Raw genomic sequence first — 23467 nt, 5'->3', positions numbered from 1 at the left:
AAGATTCAATGATACTGTTGACATTCTCTTCAAATAAGCAAAATAACCCTCACATGACCTAAAAAGGTACACAGGTTGAATCTCCCATATCCAAATATTCCGAAATACGGAATATTCCGAAATACGGAATTTTTTTGGCATGACTGAGATAATGACACCTTTAATTTTTGATGGTGCAATGTACACAAACCTTGTCTAAAGGCACAAATTATTAAAAATATTGTATAAAATTACCTTCAGGCTGTGTGTTTAAGGTGTCTATGAAACATAAATGAATTTCATTTCTGTACACAAACTTTGTTTGAGACACAAAATTATTGAATATATTGTATAAAATTACCTGCAGGCTGTGTGTATAAGGTGTATATAAAACATAAATGAATTCTGTGTGTATATTTGGGTCCTATTCCCAAGATATTTCATCATGGTATGCAATTATCCCAAAATATGGAATATTCCGTTATCCACAATATCCCTGGTCCCAAGCATGGGAGACTCAACCTGTACCAATATAAAATACGGGTGAAACCCTGTCCAAGATGCCTTTATTCATGGCTGTGTTCTTTGGCAAAATTGTGAATGAGCTCACTCCTTTGGCTGAGAAGCAACCCCACACATGAATGGTCTCAGGATGCTTTACTGTTGGCATGTAATTGTCAATAAAAGCCTTTGACACTTATGAAATGCTTGTAATTTTACTTCAGTATACCATAGTAACATTCGACAAAAAGGTCTAAGAACACTGAAGCAGCAAACTCTGTGAAAACCAATACTTGTGTCATTCTCAAACTTTTGGCCATAGCTGTATATGGAGGACTTGGTCAAATGCCCCCGTTTAGTTCTTTTGACCCGGTGTCCTCTGTATTTCAGTATACACAGTAATTTAACTAGATATTTGTTATATATGATTAGTTATTTAATATGTTTTTCAAATACACATAGAAGATGAATTTAGCTATAATTAAAATAGAAAATAATTTTTTGGGAAAAATGCTATATTACATTTTACCCATTAGCTTTTTCATTTAGGAATACAATAAAAGAAGAGATTTGCCTTTGCTATATAGAGCAAATATATAGCTGTTATTCTTGAAGTCTGGGCAAAACAAATGAACAGAATTATAATGCAGCGTCTAATTTGCATTAAAATTGTTTGATTTAATTGAAATACAAAGTTCCTCATGTGGTAAAGGAAGCGTTTCAACAACATCAAACCCACTGTGCAGTGAAATAACAAATGTTGCTCACAAACGTGAAACATTCTTTGCGCCATTTAAAATGTACATACTGATTAACACTGAGCCATTATCCTGTACCCTTGGTATCATGTAATACTTCCTCTATGTACTTATGTTTTTGCAAAACAAAAATAAATTGGATTTTGGTATAAATTAGCCACAAGTCTGTTTTGTTTGCCTTTAATCATGTTTATACAGATGTGTTCAGTGTCCATATACATCTAGCTTTCTTGCACGTTACACTGCCCTTCTAGTCTCACCATACTATGGCGCGACTCGGTAGTGCTGAATGTCTTTGCGTGCAACTTTTTTCCTTAAAATGCATCTTATACACAAATAAGATGCACAAGCAACTGCTGATGATTAAAATGATATGCGGCATGCCTACGTTCTGTGTGCGACTGAGCTGTATCTGCATACGAAACGCTACGTTACAGTGTCACAGCCGCTGACACTGACACTGTAACGTAGCATTTTGCATGCAGATATAGCCACAGTCACACACAGAATATAGTCATGCTGCATATCATTTTCATCAGCATAAGCTGCTTGTGCGTCCTATTCACATCATTTTGCGAATAATATGCATTTTAAGGGAAAAGTCGCATGAAAAGATGTTCAGTGCTACCGAGTCGAGTCTTTTGGTTGAATCCAAGCATATTTCCAATAGAGTAAGTACTCTCTGTAGGAAAGCTTTGACATCCCATGAAAGCTCCAGAAAATATATCATGACCAGCACAATTCTGCTGTGCATCATAACCTGAACCTTCTGTTAATGTACCATAAGAACTACCTTGACATTGTTCTGCTATGAAACATGACCAGCACCAACCTGCTGTGTATCAGGACCAGCCCCATTACCAGGATCAGAACTATTCTATGTAACATAACCAGTGTCATTCTGCTATGTATCATGATGAGCAAAAATCTGTGTATAATGACCTACATCATTCTGCCATGTAACACGATCAGCATCATTCTACTATGCATCATGACCAGCACCATTCTGATATGTAACTGGCCAGCATAATTTCTGCTATGTATCATAACCAGCACCATTCTGATATGTATCATAACCAGCACCATTCTGATATGTAACATGACCAGCATAATTACTGCTATGTATCATGACCAGCACCATTCTGATATGTAACATGACCAGCATAATTAATGCTATGTATCATGACCAGCACCATTCTGATATGTATCATGACCAGCACCATTCTGATATGTAACATGACCAGCAAAACTAATGCTATGTATCATGACCAGCATCATTCTGATATGTAGCATGACCAGCATAATTAATGCTATGTATCATGACCAGCACCATTTTGATATGTAACTGGCCAGCATAATTTCTGCTATGTATCATAACCAGCACCATTCTGATATGTATCATAACCAGCACCATTCTGATATGTAACATGACCAGCATAATTACTGCTATGTATCGTGGCCAGCACCATTCTGATATGTAACATGACCAGCATAATTATTGCTATGTATCATGACCAGCACCATTCTGATATGTAACATGACCAGCATAATTACTGCTATGTATCATGACCAGAACCATTCTGATATGTAACATGACCAGCATAATTTCTGCTATGTATCATGACCAGCATCATTATGATATGTAACATTATCAGCATCATTTATGCTATGTATCGTGGCCAGCACTATTCTGATATGTAACATGACCAGCATCATATATGCTATGTATCGTGGCCAGCACTATTCTGATATGTAACATGACCAGCATCATATATGCTATGTATCGTGGCCAGCACCATTCTGGTATGTATCATGACCAGCATCATTTATGCTCAGCACCATTCTGATATGTAACATGACCAGCATCATTTATGCTATGTATCGTGGCCAGCACCATTCTCATATGTAACATGACCAGCATCATATATGCTATGTATCGTGGCCAGCACCATTCTGATATGTAACATGACCAGCATCATTTATGCTATGTATCGTGGCCAGCACCATTCTGATATGTAACATGACCAGCATCATATATGCTATGTATCGTGGCCAGCACCATTCTGATATGTAACATGACCAGCATCATTTATGCTATGTATCGTGGCCAGCACCATTCTGATATGTAACATGACCAGCATCATATATGCTATGTATCGTGGCCAGCACCATTCTGATATGTAACATGCACCAGCACCATTTTCTTGTGAAAATCAACAGTATATTCTTTAAAATGCAACATTATTTTATTTATCATGATCACAACCACATTTCCATTTAAGAAAACATCGAATGTTTGAACCTCATAATACCGGGGAAACATCCCACACCTGACCATATTGTGTGAACTCTTTTTCATGTTCTATTTTCTTTTTTAGCTGAAACTGCACACTGCATATTTCCTCCCTCAGATAACACAATATTATAATGTGATAAGAGCATTAACCATAGGTGGAAAGTGTCTGAAGTATCCATAAATAAATAATGTGCGGCTCCAGAACATTAATAAGCAATTGATTAAAGGACCTGTATCATTCTCCGACAAGTGTATGATTCATGGACTGAACGGCAAGATTTGTTAATTTGTCTAGGAATTATTTATACAGATACAACTGCTCAATTGCATCCATACTAATGAGGTCATTAGGCATTTTACAGATAATCCCATGCTGGTTTGGCAGCTTCTCATGCATTTAATGCTGGCAATTAGTGTATATAGTGACATTTTGAACACTGATGTCATCACCCACTACATACTCTCAGAACCTGACCGATATAGTGAATGTACGGACTCAATAAAAAAGAAAAACTCACCATAGCGTCTCACTTGGAGACCATCTTTTTTCACTAATGTATTACTGCACTGTAATACAAATGTATCATATATATCGCATAGGTCAGAAATAACACTATACTGTACATATTCAGTAACAGTAATGTAAGACCTCATTTATGAAGCACAATGGATGTGGATTACAAATTTCTTTCCTCTTGCACCGATGCAACTAGCTGGTCCTCCTACAAAGTACAACTACCTTTCGTTAGTTGGAAACGCCTCTGCTAAAAGTGTGCATAGGTTTGCTGAGAGGTGGAGAAATGGGAAAAGGGGTTCTGTGCAAAAGTGTAAAAATAGTGTAAATGTTGTATCAAAAACCAATTAGAAGTTAAACTTTTCAGTTTTTCTCCCAAAATACTGCTCAGTTTCAGCTCATCTACGTAGGGGACAGCAGAACTTTATTACATGGGGCTCTTGGGTGTGTTTCAAGTTTTTTTCTTTTTACTTTGCAGAAATTGAGCATAGGGGGTAAATTTACTAAGATGGGAGTTCTATTAAGAAGTGCTTTTTCCCATAGCAACCAGTCAGATTCCAGGTATTATCTTCTAGAAGGTGCTAGATAAATGAGAGTAGAATCTATGGGCAACATCACTTCTTAATAGAACTCCCATCCTAGTAAATTTACCCCTATACCCCTAGATATCTGTTTATCCTTTAAAGGCAATAAGAATTTGCAAAATGTGTCAGATTAAAAGTACAAGACCATCTATCCCAATAGGCAACAGAGATAGCGTAGTGGTTAGCATTACTGCCTCACAGTATTGAGGTGATGAGCTCAATTCCCTGTTATATCCCATTTGTGTGGAGTTTATATGTTCTCCCAATATTTTTGCAGGTTTCCTCCAGGTGCTCCTATTTAGTCCCACATACAGGTACGTTAAATGCCTGCTGACAAAAAAAAAATCAACCTAGTATGTATATATGTCCATGTGATAGGGCACATAGACTGTAAGCTCCACTGAAGCAGGACTGATGTGAATGACTAAAATATTCTCTGTAAAGCGCTGCGGAATATGTAAACAATATAAAATTTTAATAAATATCTACTCACTCTTATCTGTTGTAAAAATAAAGTGCTGCAGAGTGAAAATGGTTGTGGGCCTTTTTGAGAAGCAAGAATCATCATTAAAAATGTGCCCTCTCTCTACTACTATATCATAGCTACAGCCTTGCTTAATTAAGTCTTATTTTTGCACTATTCTGCTAGGAGAACAAGTGTCTGCACTTTTGCTTTGCCCAATTCCTCCCATCAGCTAGTGCAATAATTTGGTCCACTACAAATGCCACCTAATTGGTCCACAAAACAGGGCCGTAGCTAGGGTAGTGCGGCTGGTGCCATCGCACAGGGCACCACAGGTCAGGGGGCGCTGTTTGGGCCTGTCAAATTTCTGTTCATTATCATTCTTGCTTGTAGCTTCCTCTTATTTCATCCCCAGCATCTCCTGGCCTTCCCCATCTCTTCCCTGGTCCTTCCCCATGAAGATATGTCCCTTTTTTGGGTGCATTATGTCCCTTTGAATAATTAGGGGGCACCAATGCTCTTTCTGGCACAGGGCATCAAAATATCTAGTTACGGCTCTGCCACAAAACACTCACATTAGGTGGAAAAGCAGATTCTCCACATGGCTACTGGATGGGAAAACTACAGATGTTTGTATTTATTTGAACCTAATTAGTACTTTTATTTTTTTATTTACATATGTATTTAACTGTATTTATATAGGAAATGTGACTTTACTATGTATTACTACCACTGCCTAGACACAGGCAGACTGGCTTATGAATATATATTGTACACTTCAAATTGTGTACTGTAACTTTAGCATTTATAACTATAACATGTAGGGGTGAGTGGGTTCGGATTTCTGAAATCCGAGCCCCCCCGATTCCAGGCCGATCCGAGTCAGGCTCGACTTTTCCCGCCTGACTCGGATCTGAAATCGAGGCAAAATGTCATCATCCCGCCTTCCGGGTCTCACGGCTTTTGGATTCTATATAAGGTACCCGCGTCAGCGCCATTTTCTCACTTGGCTGTGGACAGTGAAGAGGGAGGGTCGGAGTTAGGGCTGGCTGGGCTGTGTAGTGTAGTGTTGTGCTGCGCTGCTGTTGTCCATAGGGGCTGTGTCCACTCCTCCAAAGTCCATAGGGGCTGGCTGTGTTGTGCTGTGCTGCTGTTGTCCATAGGGGCTGTGTCCGCTCCTCCAAAGTCCATAGGGGCTGGCCGTACTGTGTTGTGCAGTCAGTTGTCCATAGGGGCTGTTTCCACTCCAAAGTCCTGTGCAGTGTCCCAGTCCTAAAGGGGTGCTGTAGTGTTGTCCAGGGGGTGCTCTGTCCATCAGGAGTGCTCCCCCCCAAGTGCAAAAAAAATAAATATTTTTTCTGTGTTTGTGAATTGTGTGCGCAGTAGCCACACGTGCATCAACAAAGTAGTGCCAAGCGTGCGCCTGTGTCATAGGTAAAGGGCCGGCTGGCTTGACCGTTAAAGGGTGCTGTAACCCCCAAAGTGCACTCCAAACAAAATAAAAAAAATATTTTCTGTGTTTGTGAATTGTGTGCACTGTGGCTGCACGTGCATCAACAAAGGAGCAGCGCCAAGCGTGCGCCTGTGTCCCATAAGTAAAGGGCCGGCTGGCTCATTTCTTAAAGGGTGGTGTAACCCACAAAGTGCACTAGTCTCCAACAAAAATAAAAAATTATTTTCTGTGTTTGTGTGCGCCTTAGCCGCAAGTATATATCAATATAACATAAATGGAGGACCAAACTTTCTCCGGTAAAAATAAAATAGGGAAAGATCAAGAACCACTTCCTCCTAATGCTGTTGCTGCTGCTGGGAGTTGTTCATCATCCCAGAGAGGAAGTAGGAACACCACTACTTTTACTAAACAACTGACCCTCCAACAGTCCTTAGCGAGGAGGATGAAGTACGACAGCAGTCATCCTGAAGCAAAACGTATAACTGAAGCCTTGACTGCTATGTTGGTGTTAGACGTGCATCCGGTATCCGCCATTAATGCAGTGGGATTTAGACAAATGATGGAGGTAGCGTGTCCCCGGTTCCAAATCCCGTCTAGATTCCACCTGCATCCTCAAAGCAGCAGCGACAAGTGTGCGTCTGTCTGTTAAAGGGTGGTGTAACCCTCAAAGTGCGCTCCACAAACAATAAAAAAATTCTTTTTTTTCTGTCTTTGTGAATTGTGTGCACTGTAGCTGCACGTGCATCAACAAAGGAGCGGGCCAAGCGTGCGCCTGTGTCCCATAAGTCTGTTAAAGGGTGGTGTAACCCCCAAAGTGCTCCAAAAAATAAAAAACAATTTTTTTTCTGTATTTGTGACTTGTGTGCGATGTAGCCACACGTGCATCAACACAGTAGCAGCGCCAAGCGTGCGCCTGTGTCATAAGTCAAGGGCCGGTTTGGACATCTGGTCTGGACTGAAGGACGTGCCAACATTTTCTGACAAGTCTACTGTCACTGCATATGATACTGTCCTCAAAGCAGCAGCTACAAGCGTGCGTCTGTCTGTTAAAGGGTGGTGTAACCCCCAAAGTGCGCTCCAACCAAAATAAAATAATCTTTTTTTCTGTCTTTGTGAAATGTATGCGCAGTAGCCGCACCTGCATCCTCAAAGCAGCAGCGACAACCGTGCGTCTGTCTGTTAAAGGGTGGTGTAACCCCCAAAGTGCGCTCCAACCAAAATAAAATAAATCTAATCTTTTTTTCTGTCTTTGTGAAATGTATGCGCAGTAGCCGCACCTGCATCCTCAAAGCAGCAGCGACAAGCGTGCGTCTGTCTGTTAAAGGATTACATCGGTGACAGCATCCAAGTAGGCATGTCAGACAGTCCGTACATGTACTGGCAGGAAAAAGAGGCAATTTGGAGGCCCCTATACAAACTGGCTCTATTTTACCTGAGTTGCCCCCACTCCAGTGTGTACTCCGAAAGAGTGTTTAGTGCAGCCGGGAACCTTGTCAGCGAAAAGCGTAGGAGGTTGCTTCCACAAAATGTGGAGAAGATGATGTTCATAAAAATGAATTATCAACTCTTCCAGGGAGACCAGCCTCCATAACGTACAGAGGGACCTGTGGTGGTGGATTCCAGCGGGGACGAATTAATACTCTGTGAGGATGAGGATGTACACAACACTGAAGAGGGTGAGGAATCGGTGAATGAGGAGGATGAGGACGACATTTTGCCTCCGTAGAGCCAGTTTGTGCAGGGACAGATTAATTGCCAGCTTGTTTTGTGGGGGCCCAAACGAACCAATCATTTCAGCCACAGTCGTGTGGCAGACCCTGGCGCTGAATTGATTGGTTTGTTAAAGTGTGCATGTCCTGTTTATACAACATAAGGGTGGGTGGGAGGGCCCAAGGACAGTTCCATCTTGCACCTCTTTTTTTTCGTTGCATTATGTACTGTTTGCGGCCTAGTTTTTCAAACTGCCATCCTGTCTGCCACTGCAGTGTCACTCCTAGATGGGCCACGTGTTTGTGCCGCCCACTCGTGTCGCTTAGCATAGTCATCCAGCTACCTCGGTGCAACCTTTTGGACATAAAAACACTATTGTGAGGTGTGAGGTGTTCAGAATAGACTGGAAATGAGTGGAAATTAAGGTTATTGAGGTTAATAATAGCATAGGAGCAGAAAAACCCACAAATTCTGTGATTTTAGCTGTTTTTATGCTTTTATTCAAAAAAATACAGATTCAAAACACAAAACTCAGAACCCAAAACATGGAAGGGTGGTTTTGGCAAAACCAATCCAGATCCAAAACACGAAGAAAGATCCAGATCCAAAACACGAAAAGTGGCCGGTGCACACCCCTAATAACAAGCCACATCTCCTAGCATAAGCCAGGTGCATACGCTACTGTTCATCCTCACATCTACCTGCCACATATACTCCTGATTTCACCTGATGTAAAACTGTTACTTATTTAATTCTGCTGACCACAACGTGTCTTGAAATGCATCTCTCTGTAAGTCGCGTCTTTCTGGCTGCATCATATGGTGCATCCGGCTCTGTATCAGACTTTCAGGTTTTTTATAATTATTAGCAGCTTTCCTATTTTATGCCAGATAAATCTTTCACTTAATAGAAATACAGTTTTTGGATTAGCATCCAATAGTTGATTTGACTTGTTTATTTACAGTACCAATGTATTTTAAACATTATTATGTACATTACTATCTTTCCAGTGAATCCATGTACTGTATATTAAGTTCCATGCACCAATTCTATTAGTTGTACCATTAAAGAAGCAAGACAATGCTCAACCAGCTTAACTACAGCTTTATACCCTCATGCTGCCCTCTGCACAGTCAACAAATTGGAAAAAAGTTTAAATAAAAAACAAAAAATCAAAACAAGACTTTATGAATATGACTTCACAAACCCCGGCGCTAATTCTCTAATAATTGGTAGGTGCACAACAGCAAGTGCAAAATTAGGGTATGCTAAACCCTCACCAATTCACAAAATTAAATTTAAAAAAAATGACCACTATGCTATTACAATTACTTTATCGATAAATAAAGTGCTACTGTGTGACAGAAACCAATGGATGAAAAAAAATCAAACAGAAAGAGTTACATGCTTCCACAAGCCTAAAATGTTACTTATACCCCTTTCAGACATCTCGAGAATCCTGGGAATATGGCCTGCCTCAGCCAAATTCCCGGGTAGCCAAGTCTGCCTGAAAGGTACCTACCCGGGAACACGTTCCCGGGTAGCCGCCTCTGCAATCGACCAGGGTTTTACCCGGGACTTAAGTCCCGGGAAATGACCCTGCTTCTATCTGAATGGTGCTACCCGGTAATTTACTACTCCCGGGCTGCACCAAGCAGCTTTTACATTGACAGCGCATAGCGTCCTATAGGAGGCTCTGCGCTGCTGCTCACCACCCCCCGCGCCGGTGGCTGTGGCGCTGACAACAGAGTCAGCGACCATGGCCGGGTCCTCACACCGGCGCTCTAGACCGCCGGTGGTTCGCAGCCACAGCATCCACCTGCACGCCCGCTGGACCACCAGGGTAGATAGGAGTTATTATATTATAGACAGGAGTTATTATATTAACTATTTAATAGAGGTTGCACTTTGATTGGACGGCTGCCTGCTGCATGATGATGACATCATCAGCGGCAGCCGGAGAGGGGATAGGTTAGGAAGAGCAGAGGAGAGCCAGGTAATATTTAAAACTAAAAAACCTGGCTTATGTCTGAAAGGGGTCTACCTGGGAATTTCCCGGGAAGACACTGTAGTGTGAATGGGGGGTCTCGACCAAATACCCGGGAATTTGCACAGGAGAAATTCCCGGGTCTGAGCAGGAAATTTCCCGGGTCGTATGTCTGAAAGGGGTATTACTGGAAAAAAAAAAAATAGGATGTTGTTTAGAGCAACACATACAAGCAAAAAGTTCTACGATAACAAGTATCCATACCTTTAACTGTTCATCTACAACTCTGGTAACTTCACCCGCCATCGCTTCCAATGTCTCTTGAATTGGGGTTGGCAAATTATTGGCTCCAGCCCATGATGCACCTCCAAGATGATACAAATTTGGCAAGAGCTGCAATATAAAATAGAGATACATAAGGATAAAACTTACAAAAAAAAAAAAGTACATTTTATAAAAAAAAAGTTTATAAAATAAAATATTGACCATTTATTAACTACACAATCACTAGCAGCACTTACTGTTTTTGAATTCTTAGCATCCCGCATGAGTCTCTCTGCAGATTTCACATCTTCTAGGACAAAGTCAATGCCACAGTTTCTCAGTGAGTTCAAATGGTCTTGAACTTTGACACAAATTCGGTCAATCATCTGTAAAGCACAAAGCCACACAGAGTTGTGGACACTACCTGACGACATTGGTAAACAGTGAAGAAAACAAATTCCTGAAAGAAATCACTAAAGATAAATAATACAAATATTTTATTGCCTCAAGCAACTCATTTTTCAAAGGAAATACAGGTTGAGTCTCCGATATCCAAAATCCTTGGGACCAGGGGTATTTTGGATAACGGAATATTCTGTATTTTGGAATATATGCATATCATAATGAAATATCTTGGGAATGGGGCCCAAATATACACACAGAATGCATTTAATTGTTATATACACCTTATACACACAGTCTGCAGGTAATTTTATACAATATTTTCAATAATTTTGTGGCTCAAACAAAGTTTGTGTACCTGAAGTTAATTTTATAAAATATTTTTAATAATTTGCGCCTTAGACAAAGTTTGTGTACTGTACATTGAACCATCAAAAATCAAAGGTTTCATTATCTCAGTCAAGCCAAAAAACTCTGTATTTTGTAATATTCCGTATTTCGGAATATTGGATATCGGAGACTCAACCTGTAACTGAAAGCAAAAAGCCGAATGTGTTATGTTCACCAGTTATGTTTACTGGTTTGCAAGACATCAACTACTATATACAACTTGCTCTAAGGACTTCCACCCTGTAATGACTATTGTGATACACACCTCTTGACACCATGGGGTATATTTACTAAAGTGCAAGTTTTTAGAAGTGGAGTTGTTGCCCATAGCAACCAATTAGATTCTAGCTATTATCTTCTAGAAGGTGCTAGATAAATGTTAAGTAGAATCTGATTGGTTGCTATGGGCAACATCTCCACTTCTAAAAACCAGCACATTAGTAAATATAGCCCCGTGACTCTCACTTCTAATGCCTCTACCTGGTGATACATGAAGTCTATCACTTGTGTCTATTATCTTATCATCTACTTGCTCATCCTCTCCCTCCTATCTGCCACTCAACTTGCTTACTATCTTACTCCATATAGAAACTTGGATCTCCCGCTCTGACACCACCTTTTCTGCTGCACTCACCTTTCGTGGTCTCTTCTTTACCCAGATTGCTTGCCTTGGTGACAGTCATTGTAGTGGAATAGGCAAGCTACAGTCTCCTGGGTACATCTACAGCACCACCCCTCTTCTGAATCTTCTCAATTTTTCTCCTCATTCAAAATTCACTATACTTGGCTGTTCTTGCTTCTTCATCTATGCATCGCCATCATTTCCAGCCCCCCTAGCCTTCGTCACATTTACAGGGCAACATTGATACTTGGCTTTCCCACTTCCTCTGACCAACACCTATCAATTTGCTTTTCTGTTCTGACAGGTGTTTAAATATTGAAAATCAGGGTTTAGCGTGCTGGACAACCTTTCTCCTCCAAACTGTTTTTAACATTGTACTGTATTGCTTTAACCATGTATCTAGATATATAATATGTACAGTTACAATTCTTATATATTGCCAGTGGGGTTGTACACACTGCTCCTTTATTTTTGTTCTGTTATTTGTTTGATATTCCTCCTGGCCATGGCATTTATATGCAGGCAGCAGGTGTCCTACTAAGTCACATCCTGCTTCAGCAGACATGTGGTAGTCACACAGGGTGCTTGCAAGAGAGGACTAAGGTACTGTCAATCTGAAGCCAACCCACTGTGAGAACATCATGCAGACTGAGACCAGAGAGGTCCTCTCTTCAGGACAGGGTTATAGCTGATCAGTTGCAGAACTACGAAGGTCCAGCCGCAGAAGACTATACTACTTATGTACCCATCAAAACTGCAATCCATTAACACAGGTACTACACCAGATTACACCAGATAGGTAGAGTAGTAAAAAGCAGGGCTCAACAGCCTGGATTGCTCATCGGAGAGAGAGTCAGATACTGGTGATGTATAGGAGTGTGTTGTGAACCCCCTGGTTTCTGTTTGTATAATTGCTACATTTTTGTGTTGGTTGTACATCTTAATAATAAAAAGTTGTGTCTTTCACCCACTATTTAGCTAAGGAATTTCTTTACCCACATCATGGTGCTGGGAAGGCCAGGGACAACACAAAAGGTTGAACTCTGAACAGACCAGTTGGCTGGCAGGGAGAAAAGAGCTGAACATTACCCTATATCTGAATCACCACTCAAGATTTGACATTTATTAAAGACAAAATTCACAGTATCCACCAAATGTTCTTTAGCTAGATCCATCTTCCTCTGATCACTCTCTCTGCCACCCTCAGTTCTGTTGGTCCTGTAAGTGTCCAAGACCATCACACTCCATCTCTTCATGTTACCTTATAAGCTCCTCTGCTCCCTCTATGTCAACAATTGCTGAAACCTGGCTTGCTTCTTTAATCTTTCACTCATCACTGGTGTCTTCTCTCCACCTTTAAATACACTATTGTCACTGTTTGCTCAAGAAACCCTCTCTTGACTATCTCTCTCTCCAAATATTTCACCATTTATCTGCTCCACTTTGCCAACAAAATGTATGAAAGACTTGTCTTCGAACACACAGAAAGTAACCAAAACTATGTTTCACTTGCGTCTTATTTTTTATTTCCCGTCTTGACTACAGCAACCTCATCCTTAACAGGCTGCCTCATCACATGCCTTTCCCCTCGACAAGCCATCATTAATGTTGCTAGATTAATCCTTTTCTCCTACAGCTTCTAAACCACCCCACCAAATTACTTTACTGGCTCGCTAGCCCCTCCAAAAATCAGTTCAAGCAACTAACCCTCACTTGCAAAGGCCTTGTTAATGCTGCACTCCACACATCTGACCTCATCACAAGATACAAGCAATCTTGACCAATCCGCTCCACCTCTGATCTTCTCTGCTCTTCCCCTCTTATAACCTACTCGGACTCTTATCTCCAAGACGTCTCCTACACTGCTCCTCATTTATGGAATACCTTGCCTCATACTAACAGACTTTCCCACAACCTACAATCCTCTAAAAGCTCCATCAAAACCTTCTCTTCATGCTTGCCTACACTAACCTCTCCTATTGACCATCATGTACACTCCCTGTAATACTTCTGTCCATTTGTGTGCCAATTGCTCTTATAGGGTCTAATTCTGAGTCGCATGCACTGAGACTTAGGAACTGCAGCGACTGTTTTCTTCTCTGCATGCATCTAAGTCACATCCAAATACTGTAGTGTATGCACAGAGTTGGAGACAAAACTGAGGCTCACGGGAGACGCATAGATGGTCTATCTTATGGGAGTTATGCTGATGCTATGAGAGTGCCGTAGCATTTCTTTACTAAAATGCACAGTATACGTACCTGTGCTAGCTGTCACTCTCCGTGGATGACTCTTCCTTATATCTTTACCTCACATTGCTACCATACAGAATTGTATTAATGGATTGGCGATTATGCTGACTGAGTTCATATAAGTCATATCTGTATTATGAATATCCAGTGCTACAGAATATGTGGCTCCCTATAAATAAACGCAGATGATGATGTATTGCAACATGGGAGGTTTGTGGGAAATATAAACAATAGACTTTCTCTATATGGCCTTCAGCATTCTAATGGATGTAGTACTTCAATGATCAGACCATATTTGTGTCATATGGTTCTCATAGGATTCTGTGCAAAATGACAAAGCACAGCTCTATTGTATACACAGAGCACTCCAGAGATCAGGGAATCATAAGAGACATGCTGACAGTGGGGGTCCATCGGTGGATGAATGCAAGGCAGTAGTTGCAGCCATCTTTAATGTATGCAAAAGTTTGGACATCAATGTTTCACTGTAACAAGATAAAGTTACCAAAAACATCTGCAATGCACAAACTTAATTGTGACATTTACTATTTGCTTAAAACGTAAAACTGGAAAAAAAATTAAAGAGTGAATGTGGCAAAAGCAAAGGTCTAGACAACCTGTCAGTCAGTACCGGGCAATCACTCCATTGACATAAACCACAGCATCAAAACATTTCTTGTAGACAACTAACAGTCTGTCTTTACTTTAGGAAGTATGGACCTCATTCAGAAGCGATCGTTAGATGCAAGCGTTCGCACTGCATCAGGGCGGCCGCTTGCATCCTGAACGGCTGCCTCCTTGTCGATCGTTAAACTGTGGGTACTTAACGACCGTCCAGGTTGATGGTCGCGATGGTGATCACCATCGCGACCATCGGGGCTTACGACCAGACCCTAAGGTTGGGTCTGGGCACTCGTAAGCCCCAGGGAGCTTTCTGCTCTGCCGGAGCAGGAAGCTCCCCACTGACATCACTGATGATGTCAGTGTGGCCGCCCACAAAACGGTAGGCGTTCGTAAAGGAACGCCTTTGTTTTGGAAACCACCCCCTCCGGCCCGTCTACCAAACGGGGGCAGCTGTCAATCAACATCGACAGCCGGCCCTTTGGTAGCAAGCTCAGGAGCAACAGAGTTTCTGTCGCTCCAGTGCTTGCGCACGCGCAGTGCGGCCACTGCGCGTGCGCAGGCCAAACCATTGAGTCGGTTATCGGTTATGAGCACATCGGCGCTCGCGGCCGACTCTGAATAAGGTCCTATATACCATTATTACTTGCAAATTTCTGGCAAAGCCTTCGTGTCTAAGGTTTCACCATGTAATTCCCAAAAACTTTAAACCCTGTGACTGTTAATGCCACTCAAAAACATACATTTTTATTTTTTGTAAGTATTTCATGGTACAAATTATTCACTAAATTGGGCAAAATAGCTTTTATTTGTGTATTCCATTCTTCCTTGCACCTGTAAAATATTTCCTGTGCACCTGGCTTTTCTTCCAGTAGTTCAATTATTTTTCTCCGAGTATCTTTCGCAGTTGGGGACAAAAAGTTATTTTTTTATTTCATGAGCTGACAGCGCTGTGGGGACCTGATTCATATATGTACGCATTGCCAATATGCATGCAGTTGAGCGATTATCGGCCTACTGAGCCAGCGACATGGTCTCACTGCGCACACGCCCAGTACCTTAGCATTGCTGCTTGCAGTGAGGATTTCTTTGCAAAGTGATTGACATTCAGGGACCGTTGGAGTTGGTTTGAGGTAGTAACGCCAAAAATGCAGCATGTCTCACCCATTTTTGGGGTGTGTCTCAGCCTACAACTGCGATCCTGTATGGAGATAAAGTGGTTCTGACGCCTCAGTTCATATGGCTGTTCTGCACAACCATAGGGCCACTCAGATGCCCAATTATCGTATGATCTGCGACGGAGGCTGCTTATGTGTATGTAGTAGCTTGGAGTTGTGATGACCTCTGTGGGCCTCTCAATACATATCCCAGCATCTCCGACATTTGCATATTTTCGCATAGCATCTATGTGCGGCATCTCAGCTGCGATTGCATTAGCGTACATTTCTGAATCAGGCCCTACAGTATGTTCTATAAATGTTCTACTTTATCGAAGTATTATCTTCCATACTTCAGACTATTACTTTTTTGGTGATTGCCACTTCATAGACAACTCCTTCTGCGTCGGTCATTTTTTAGCTTTAGCGATGCTGTATTACAGAGAAGTATCAGCTCTGTCATATGAGCAGTCTTATAGAGAATTTTTTTGTGGGTCTTCCAGAATTTCCCTGGTCTTCAACAATTCTCCCTAATATATTAATGATGTTTCAAACAGTGGGAAGTCCAAGCTGCAAGTGATTAGGTTCAACTCTGGAATAATTTTCACCTGACAATTTAAAGCCAACCAAAATCTCCCCAAAAAAACAAACATATTGTTAAATGAACTGGACGGGTGCCCACATGTTTCTACATGCCACATTCACTGTTATATTTTTTTATATATATCTTAAGTTCAGCACATCGATAGCAACTGTGCAGAGATCCTGTATGACATGTCTAAGTTTGAACCCTGCAGAGACTGTAGTGAAACATGCAGTTTGACCAGGGGTGCTCAAGCTTTTGCGACTCTTTTTCTATGTTGCAAGCTTGCCACATTTACAGCATGCAATTTTCTTAAGATCCTCACTGAGAATCTGAATAAGAGTTCACCTGCTGCGTGGTGCTGGTTACAATGCTCTGTTGCAGTCTGTAGGCCTGCTCTTGAAGGTACTTTCTTGTCTCGTGGTTTCTCAGCAAATAGTTTTCAATCTTAGAAAAACAAAAGGCATCAAAGAAACCTATTATTACCACAGCAGACACAAAATATATGCTGACAAGGAACACATTGCTTTACTCCTAGAATCTGAGCTTCATTAGGAGTGACTTAATTGTTTATGCGAGAAATAAATAGGTTTGCTATTCTAGTGGGCGAATTATACAGCATCTAATGACTTTTCATTAATTTCTTCATTAATAGATGATTTCTATAGATAATGGAAAGCACTGGCAAATGTTATCACATTCAACAATAAAATGATTAAGCATTTATACCAAGCACAAACATTAAAACTGTACAGTAGTTTACTACGAGATCTCTAGCTTACATTCAATAATTAATTAATGACAAAAGAATAACATTTGTTCATGTTGTCTAAATGCCGTAGGGTGACTCTGTAGCACTGAGCGTTTTTTCGTGAGACTTTTTCCGTTATAGTGCGTTTTATTCGCAAAGTGTCACAGCCATTGACACTGTAATGTAGCATTTTGCACGCAGATACACCGGCAGTCGCACACAGAATATAGGCATACCACATATCATTTTTATTTTAAGCTGCTTGTGCATGCTCTTCACTTCGCTGTACGAATAAGACGCATTTGAATATAAAAATTTGCACGAAAAAATGCTAAGCCCTACACAGTTGCGCGGCGCTCACGCGTCATTTTTAACGCGACTTGTAGCGCATGGAGGTAAGATATATGTGGACACATCTGTATGTACATATACACCCATATATTTTTATATAAATCAAGCTTTTGTGTGCACACAGCAGTTTTCACTAACCAAAACCCTTGGAATGCAATAGGACAACCAATGAAGTATTCTCATGTTGTATTCGATTACATGGAACATAAATGCCTGAAATTAATTTATGTACATTAAATTTTTTTATTCTATTGCTACAAACTCAAGAAAATTAAAGCTGGAAATACCAGAAGCATTTTGGGCAGCCACTTTATTCACCCAGACATTTCGATGTGCGTTCACAAAACAATCATACTGTCTGATCAATTGCCACAATACAAAAAACATGGTCGACGATTGCGAAATAACAAAGGTGTGAGTGTATAAGGTGCGCAAGACCTGCAGCCTTCTCCCAGGAGGAAAGTGTCATCACTTTCATAAACATATGTGACAACATTTTCTGGGTGTGAAATGGCGTTGGATATTACATATATATCACGATATAATAGCAAGAAAAATAAAAGAATGTGTGATACTTAATCCTTTTGTGAGTGAGTAATCTTAAGGTATGATGGTCAGATGTTTTTGTGTACACCTTTAGATCTCACCGGCGTTCTCCAGATTGTATATACAGGAAAAACAACAAAAGAAGGGAACACACAAACAATCTTAATGGCTGAGTGGGATCCAAAACAGCTGTCATACACACTGCAGTGGCGTATGACAGCTGTTTTGTATCCCACTCAACCATTAAGATTGTTTGCGTGTTCCCTTCTTTTGTTGTTTTATGGTTGACGATTGCATCTGAGTATGTATAATGTGTAATTCAAAATGCACAGGTCCTTTTCATAGTCATTTGGTCTATCCCTGAATGGTCAGATCTGTATGGTATAGCCTTTTATGTGTGCGCAGTCATACTGGTCACAGATATGGTCACTGACTATCAAGAATTAATGTGGTAACTGTATCAGGGCCATTTATCCCACAATAATGAAAATCTCAATCTATCTACTGCAATTCCATTACAGTATATTTATATTGCCCTCCACTATACCAAGTACAGATGCAGCCAGCCGCGTCTTTGCTGCATCTGTACTTGCGCACGCATCGTAGCAAAGCGCAGCATTTGCAAGGCTGCGAGCACTCACAGCCGGGGATTAACCCATTGACGCACACACCATAGACGTGGGCACTCTAGATGCGCCATCCATGCCGCGATGTGCTCACATCATGGGATAGATGATTGTGTCTGCATCTGTATGTACTGAAAATGGTTCAGTGCTTTTAGAAGACACAGGGGTCTATTTATCAAGCAGTGAGAAGTGTGGAGAAGTGGACCAGTGGAGAAGTTGCCCACAGCAATCAGATTTGAAGTAGCAGTTATCAAGTACAGTCTATAAAATAATAGGTAGGAACTGATTGGTTGCTATGAGAAACTTCTCCACACTTTTCACTACTTGATAAATATGCCCCTAAATTAAAACCTGAATCATTATGCAAGTAATAATTCTATGCCAAAAATGTTATAACAAATACTGCCCTTAATATGTTGTAATATAAATCAGACAATTGTAACCCTACCTTTTGTAGGGCTTCTTCAGTTTTCTCAGGGTTAGTCTTCAGTGCTTGTGACGCATCATTCATAGGTATAGGCATAAATCTCAGAGTATAGTTCCTACAAACACAAAATCCATAAGATTTAAAAATGCCAAATAAGAAAATTGCCTTAAACATCTACAGTACATGCGAAGAACAGGTCAGATCAGCATAATTTAGCTCAGAAACCATTGGACAGACTACTGGCTGCCTGCTCTGACTGTAGTAAACATTCTGATTGAAACCCACTCACTCCCTTGTCCAAGCGACAAAGAATGTCACTAACAAAGTAAGAAAGATCAATCTGCCCACTGAACTTAATACTGGGAGATTTTCAAGTTTTGGTAACGTTCAAATACATCAGTAAAAACTTTGTTTTAACATAATGGAGTATGAACACCCAACGCTAAAAATAAAATGTGATCCACGCTTTGTGTAGAAGTTTTAGCTGCTCAGTTAGATTAAGTTGTAATCTATAATACAGGAAAACAAGCACTTTGCAAATATATTATAATGAAAGGTAATAAAAATACAGTAAAGAGATAGACACTTTCTTTGATCAGTGATGTGATTGAGAACTCTTAAATAATGTTTTCAGCTTTTTTAGACAAACCAGGTGCCCTGTTTTCCAATGCAGTCCAGTTCCAAAACTGCCTATAGTGCAGGACATAGCTGTAACTATAGCCAACCCTGAACTTCCTCCACTTGGTACTGCACTGCATTTCAATACAACGCATACGATTCTCTGTAAGTTTGTCACGCACCTCACTATACCCACTTTACAAGAGGTCTTGCACTGTATACCGGATAAAAGCTGCTGCCGCTCTGTTCTCTGCTTATAATGGTATGTGTTTCTATGAGGACTTTAAGTAATGTCACCCCCCTTCTCCCCCTCCCCCTCCACACACGTTCATACACACAAAAGTACCCCATGTAATGAAACAATGTAAAGTATCTAAACTCTCATGATGCATTTAAAATGTAAATGAGGATAAGCTGAACAATATTTTAAAAGAAAAATGTAAAAGTTTACTTTGGACTTCAGTTGTTTACCCTTTTGCACAGTGTGACTATCAGATGTGTCTACCTCACTGCACGCATTGTGCCTCCCAAGGGTGGAGAGTAAGCATGCACCTTGATGAGTGTAGGGCAGGATATCTACTTTCATCAGTGCAAAAAAAAAAAAGTGAATTGTAGTGTGCATCAACAGCACTTTGTAAATGAAGTCCATAAACTTTCGTGAATGTCCAGAGAAAAGCAAATTAAAATAAACTTCCCTCTAAAAACTATATACTTTGAACAGTCAATAGTTATAAATCAGTAATTTACTACAGCAAAGACTGATGTGGGTTAAGGTAAGGTACATTATGTTCCTTGATTCTTTTTTTTATTCCTCCACTCAACCTACACAGTCTTAAGGCCCCCACACACGGAGCGATCTAGTGGCCGATCCGACGGATTGGAACGATATCGCAGCAATATTGTTCCGTGTGTGCAGGGCCCGCTCCAGGGCTAATAGCGCCCTGTAACGGCCGAGCGCTCTGCGCTCCATATCGCTCGCAGCCGAAATTGGGGACGTGGCCTAATTACCATAGGCCACGCCTCCTTATGTGACATTACCTGAGGGGAAAGCCCGCATGGCACGCCTCCAAATAACGTCAGGCTGGGGGGAGCCTCACTAGCTGCGGCGAGCGGACAGCTGCGGGGGGGGAGGGTTAGGTTTAGGGCTCCCGGGGGGGACTTAGGGTTAGGCACCCCCCCGGGAGGGTTAGGGTTAGGCTAGGGGGAGGGAGGGTTAGGGTTAGGCACCCCTGGGGGGAACTTAGGGTTAGGCACCCCCCCGGGGGACTTAGGTTTAGGGAGCGGGGAAGGGGGTGGTTAGGGTTAGGCACTTGGGGGAGAAGTTAGGGTTAGGCACCCCTAAGGAGGGTTAGGGTTAGGTTAGTGGATACTTACCTATTCACGATCGGGATTTCCAGCGCTGTCGGGCTTCCGCTGTGTCGCACTCTGCTCCTGTCAGGCTGCCGCTGACGGGATTGCGGCCGGCGGTATTTCATACCCCATTCCCACTATACAATTAGTTAACACAATCATACAGTGGCACGGTGGCATGATTTCACTGACACTGACTTTATTTTTGTCTGTTTAGCCTTTCTTTATGTGCATCTATTAAGTTTTTGGAGAAATGCTTTGGTAACATATACTCCATATGGAAAGCTAAATACCAGAGGATTGCACAAATGTTAAAAATCTATACAGAAATGCTGAAAGGAAAGAAACACGTTCATTAAATGCCCATCAACTTGTCTGCTGCACCCTGGCCCAGTCACATGTAGTTTAATACCATTTTACAGTAGGTAGCACATACTTGGGAATGTTCCAGTCAGAGACACAATGAGGACAGAGTGAATGCCTCACAGTCACGTCCCTTAATTAGCACAGAACATGGTATGATGGTTCTTTCCATTATCTGCCTCCAACCTTCATGGGGCTCTTTTGACTTACTGGCTTTAGCTGTGATATTATCATTGTAAAGTCTGGGGTGGAGGTGTCACCTGCGATGGCCAAAGCTTGTCATTAATATTAAGAGCAGAGGCCTAATGAGAGAGAGGATTCGATTCAGTAGTCTCCAGTGACCAGGCTGAGGCAGTACAGCAGTGACGACATTTGGGTCTTTGCATTCCACAACTTGGCTAATCTGACAGCTTTGCAGCCCCCATAAAAACCTATGGGGGCTGTGGATGTAATTGGAAATGGAGGAACTGCAGCAGCTAACTTCAATACCTGCTGCGGTCCTCCATAGAACATTCAGGGATCCTTAATATTTGTGGGTACTCCCCTGAAAACACCTGTTTTGTGGGAATATCCCACAAATATTACTTGATAAATACACCCCAAAAACTATTCTCATGCATAGGGCCCAAAATATGTGTAATTCATTGAATGCTTTAGTTTGCGCCTTATTAAAAGGTGTATATATATATAAATAAATATAGTAGATATAATTTTAATGTGTTTAAAACAGAAATTAAAAGTGTCATTTTTTTTTTTAACTAGATAAATGATTTTGTATAGCAAGTGTTAACAAACGATAGCATGGGCTAAGATGTGCTGATCATGTCACCCGAGATTACTGCTGTCACCTGAGGCGCTATTATTACACATTGGGATACTGATCTTTGAAATAGCTTTCCCATGTGTCTAAATAGCAATCAGGAATCCCAGAAAACCTCCCGGCTCAATGAAGTTCTAAGCTGTAGCTGTTGCCTAGCGATATAGGATTAGGTCATTGGTATCCTAAGTATTGGACAGGCATTAACATAAATTCAGTGTGTCTGTTGGTCTCCTAACACTTATGCCAGGTACACACTGGTGCAACCGGCAATCATGATGATGTCCAGAGAGTCCTTGCCGGTACACACTGCAGCGACTAATGAAGGACGGATCAATCACTTGTTCTGTCCTTCAATAACATAAATGGGGCCGCATGAGATATCGTCAGGTTTAATGTACAGCACATCAAACCTGACATCGTCACATGCGACTGCAAGAGCGTGCATATCGTGCATTCACAGTACACAATATGTCGTTACTATTTGGCCAAATCGTAACAACATTGCTCCAGTGTGTATCCACCTTAAAGCTTGTAAAGCAATTAAAAATGTGTCTAGCATTACTGCCTCACAGCACTGAGGTCGTGGGTACGATTCCCACTATGGCCCTTTGTATATTCTCCCTGTGCTTGTGTAGGTTTCCTATGGATACTCCGGTTTCCTCCCACACCACAAAAATATTCAGGTAGGTTAATTGTTTCCCAACAAAAGTGAACCCTAGTCTGTAAGTGTGTGTGCATGTGACAGGGAATATAGGGCCTGATTCAGAGCCACTCGTAAGCGGCAGCTCGTTCGCTCCGAGCGATGTTTGCCCAACTGCGCATGCGTACGGATCGTTATACGCATGCGCGAACCAGTCAGTGTGGCCGAAAATTCATGTGCTCGCAAAATAGCGAATGCCTGCTAATTTGAGTGACAGGATAAGGCGTATGTGGGTGGTAACAGGGGAAGGTGCTTGAAAACGGGGAGTGGAGATCCGATCGCAGGCGTGCTTAAAGGTCAAAACGGGCGTTTTATGGGTGTGCATATTTAAAACAGCAGCGTCATTGACCATGTCACTGGGTTTTTTTTTAGCCAGAAC

The 23467-nt window shown here is 41.4% G+C and overlaps 1 protein-coding gene across 1 annotated transcript in view; it reads right to left on the bottom strand.

Moving 5' to 3' along the window:
• Window positions 1-23467, bottom strand: part of CARMIL1 (capping protein regulator and myosin 1 linker 1) — a 390597-nt gene that overhangs the window by 96142 nt on the left and 270988 nt on the right. The window contains exons 23-26 of the mRNA XM_088475876.1: window positions 19259-19352; window positions 16885-16983; window positions 10767-10895; window positions 10510-10638 (exon numbers count right to left, since the gene is read on the bottom strand). Of these exons, the coding sequence (XP_088332002.1) occupies window positions 10510-10638; window positions 10767-10895; window positions 16885-16983; window positions 19259-19352 (451 nt within the window). The remainder of the gene's footprint in view (window positions 1-10509; window positions 10639-10766; window positions 10896-16884; window positions 16984-19258; window positions 19353-23467) is intronic.

This window comes from Taudactylus pleione, unplaced genomic scaffold (genome assembly GCF_031769625.1).
Source record: "Taudactylus pleione unplaced genomic scaffold, aTauple2 ptg000179l, whole genome shotgun sequence".
NCBI lineage: Eukaryota > Metazoa > Chordata > Amphibia > Anura > Myobatrachidae > Taudactylus > Taudactylus pleione.
This window is presented reverse-complemented; position numbering and strand designations above follow the sequence as displayed.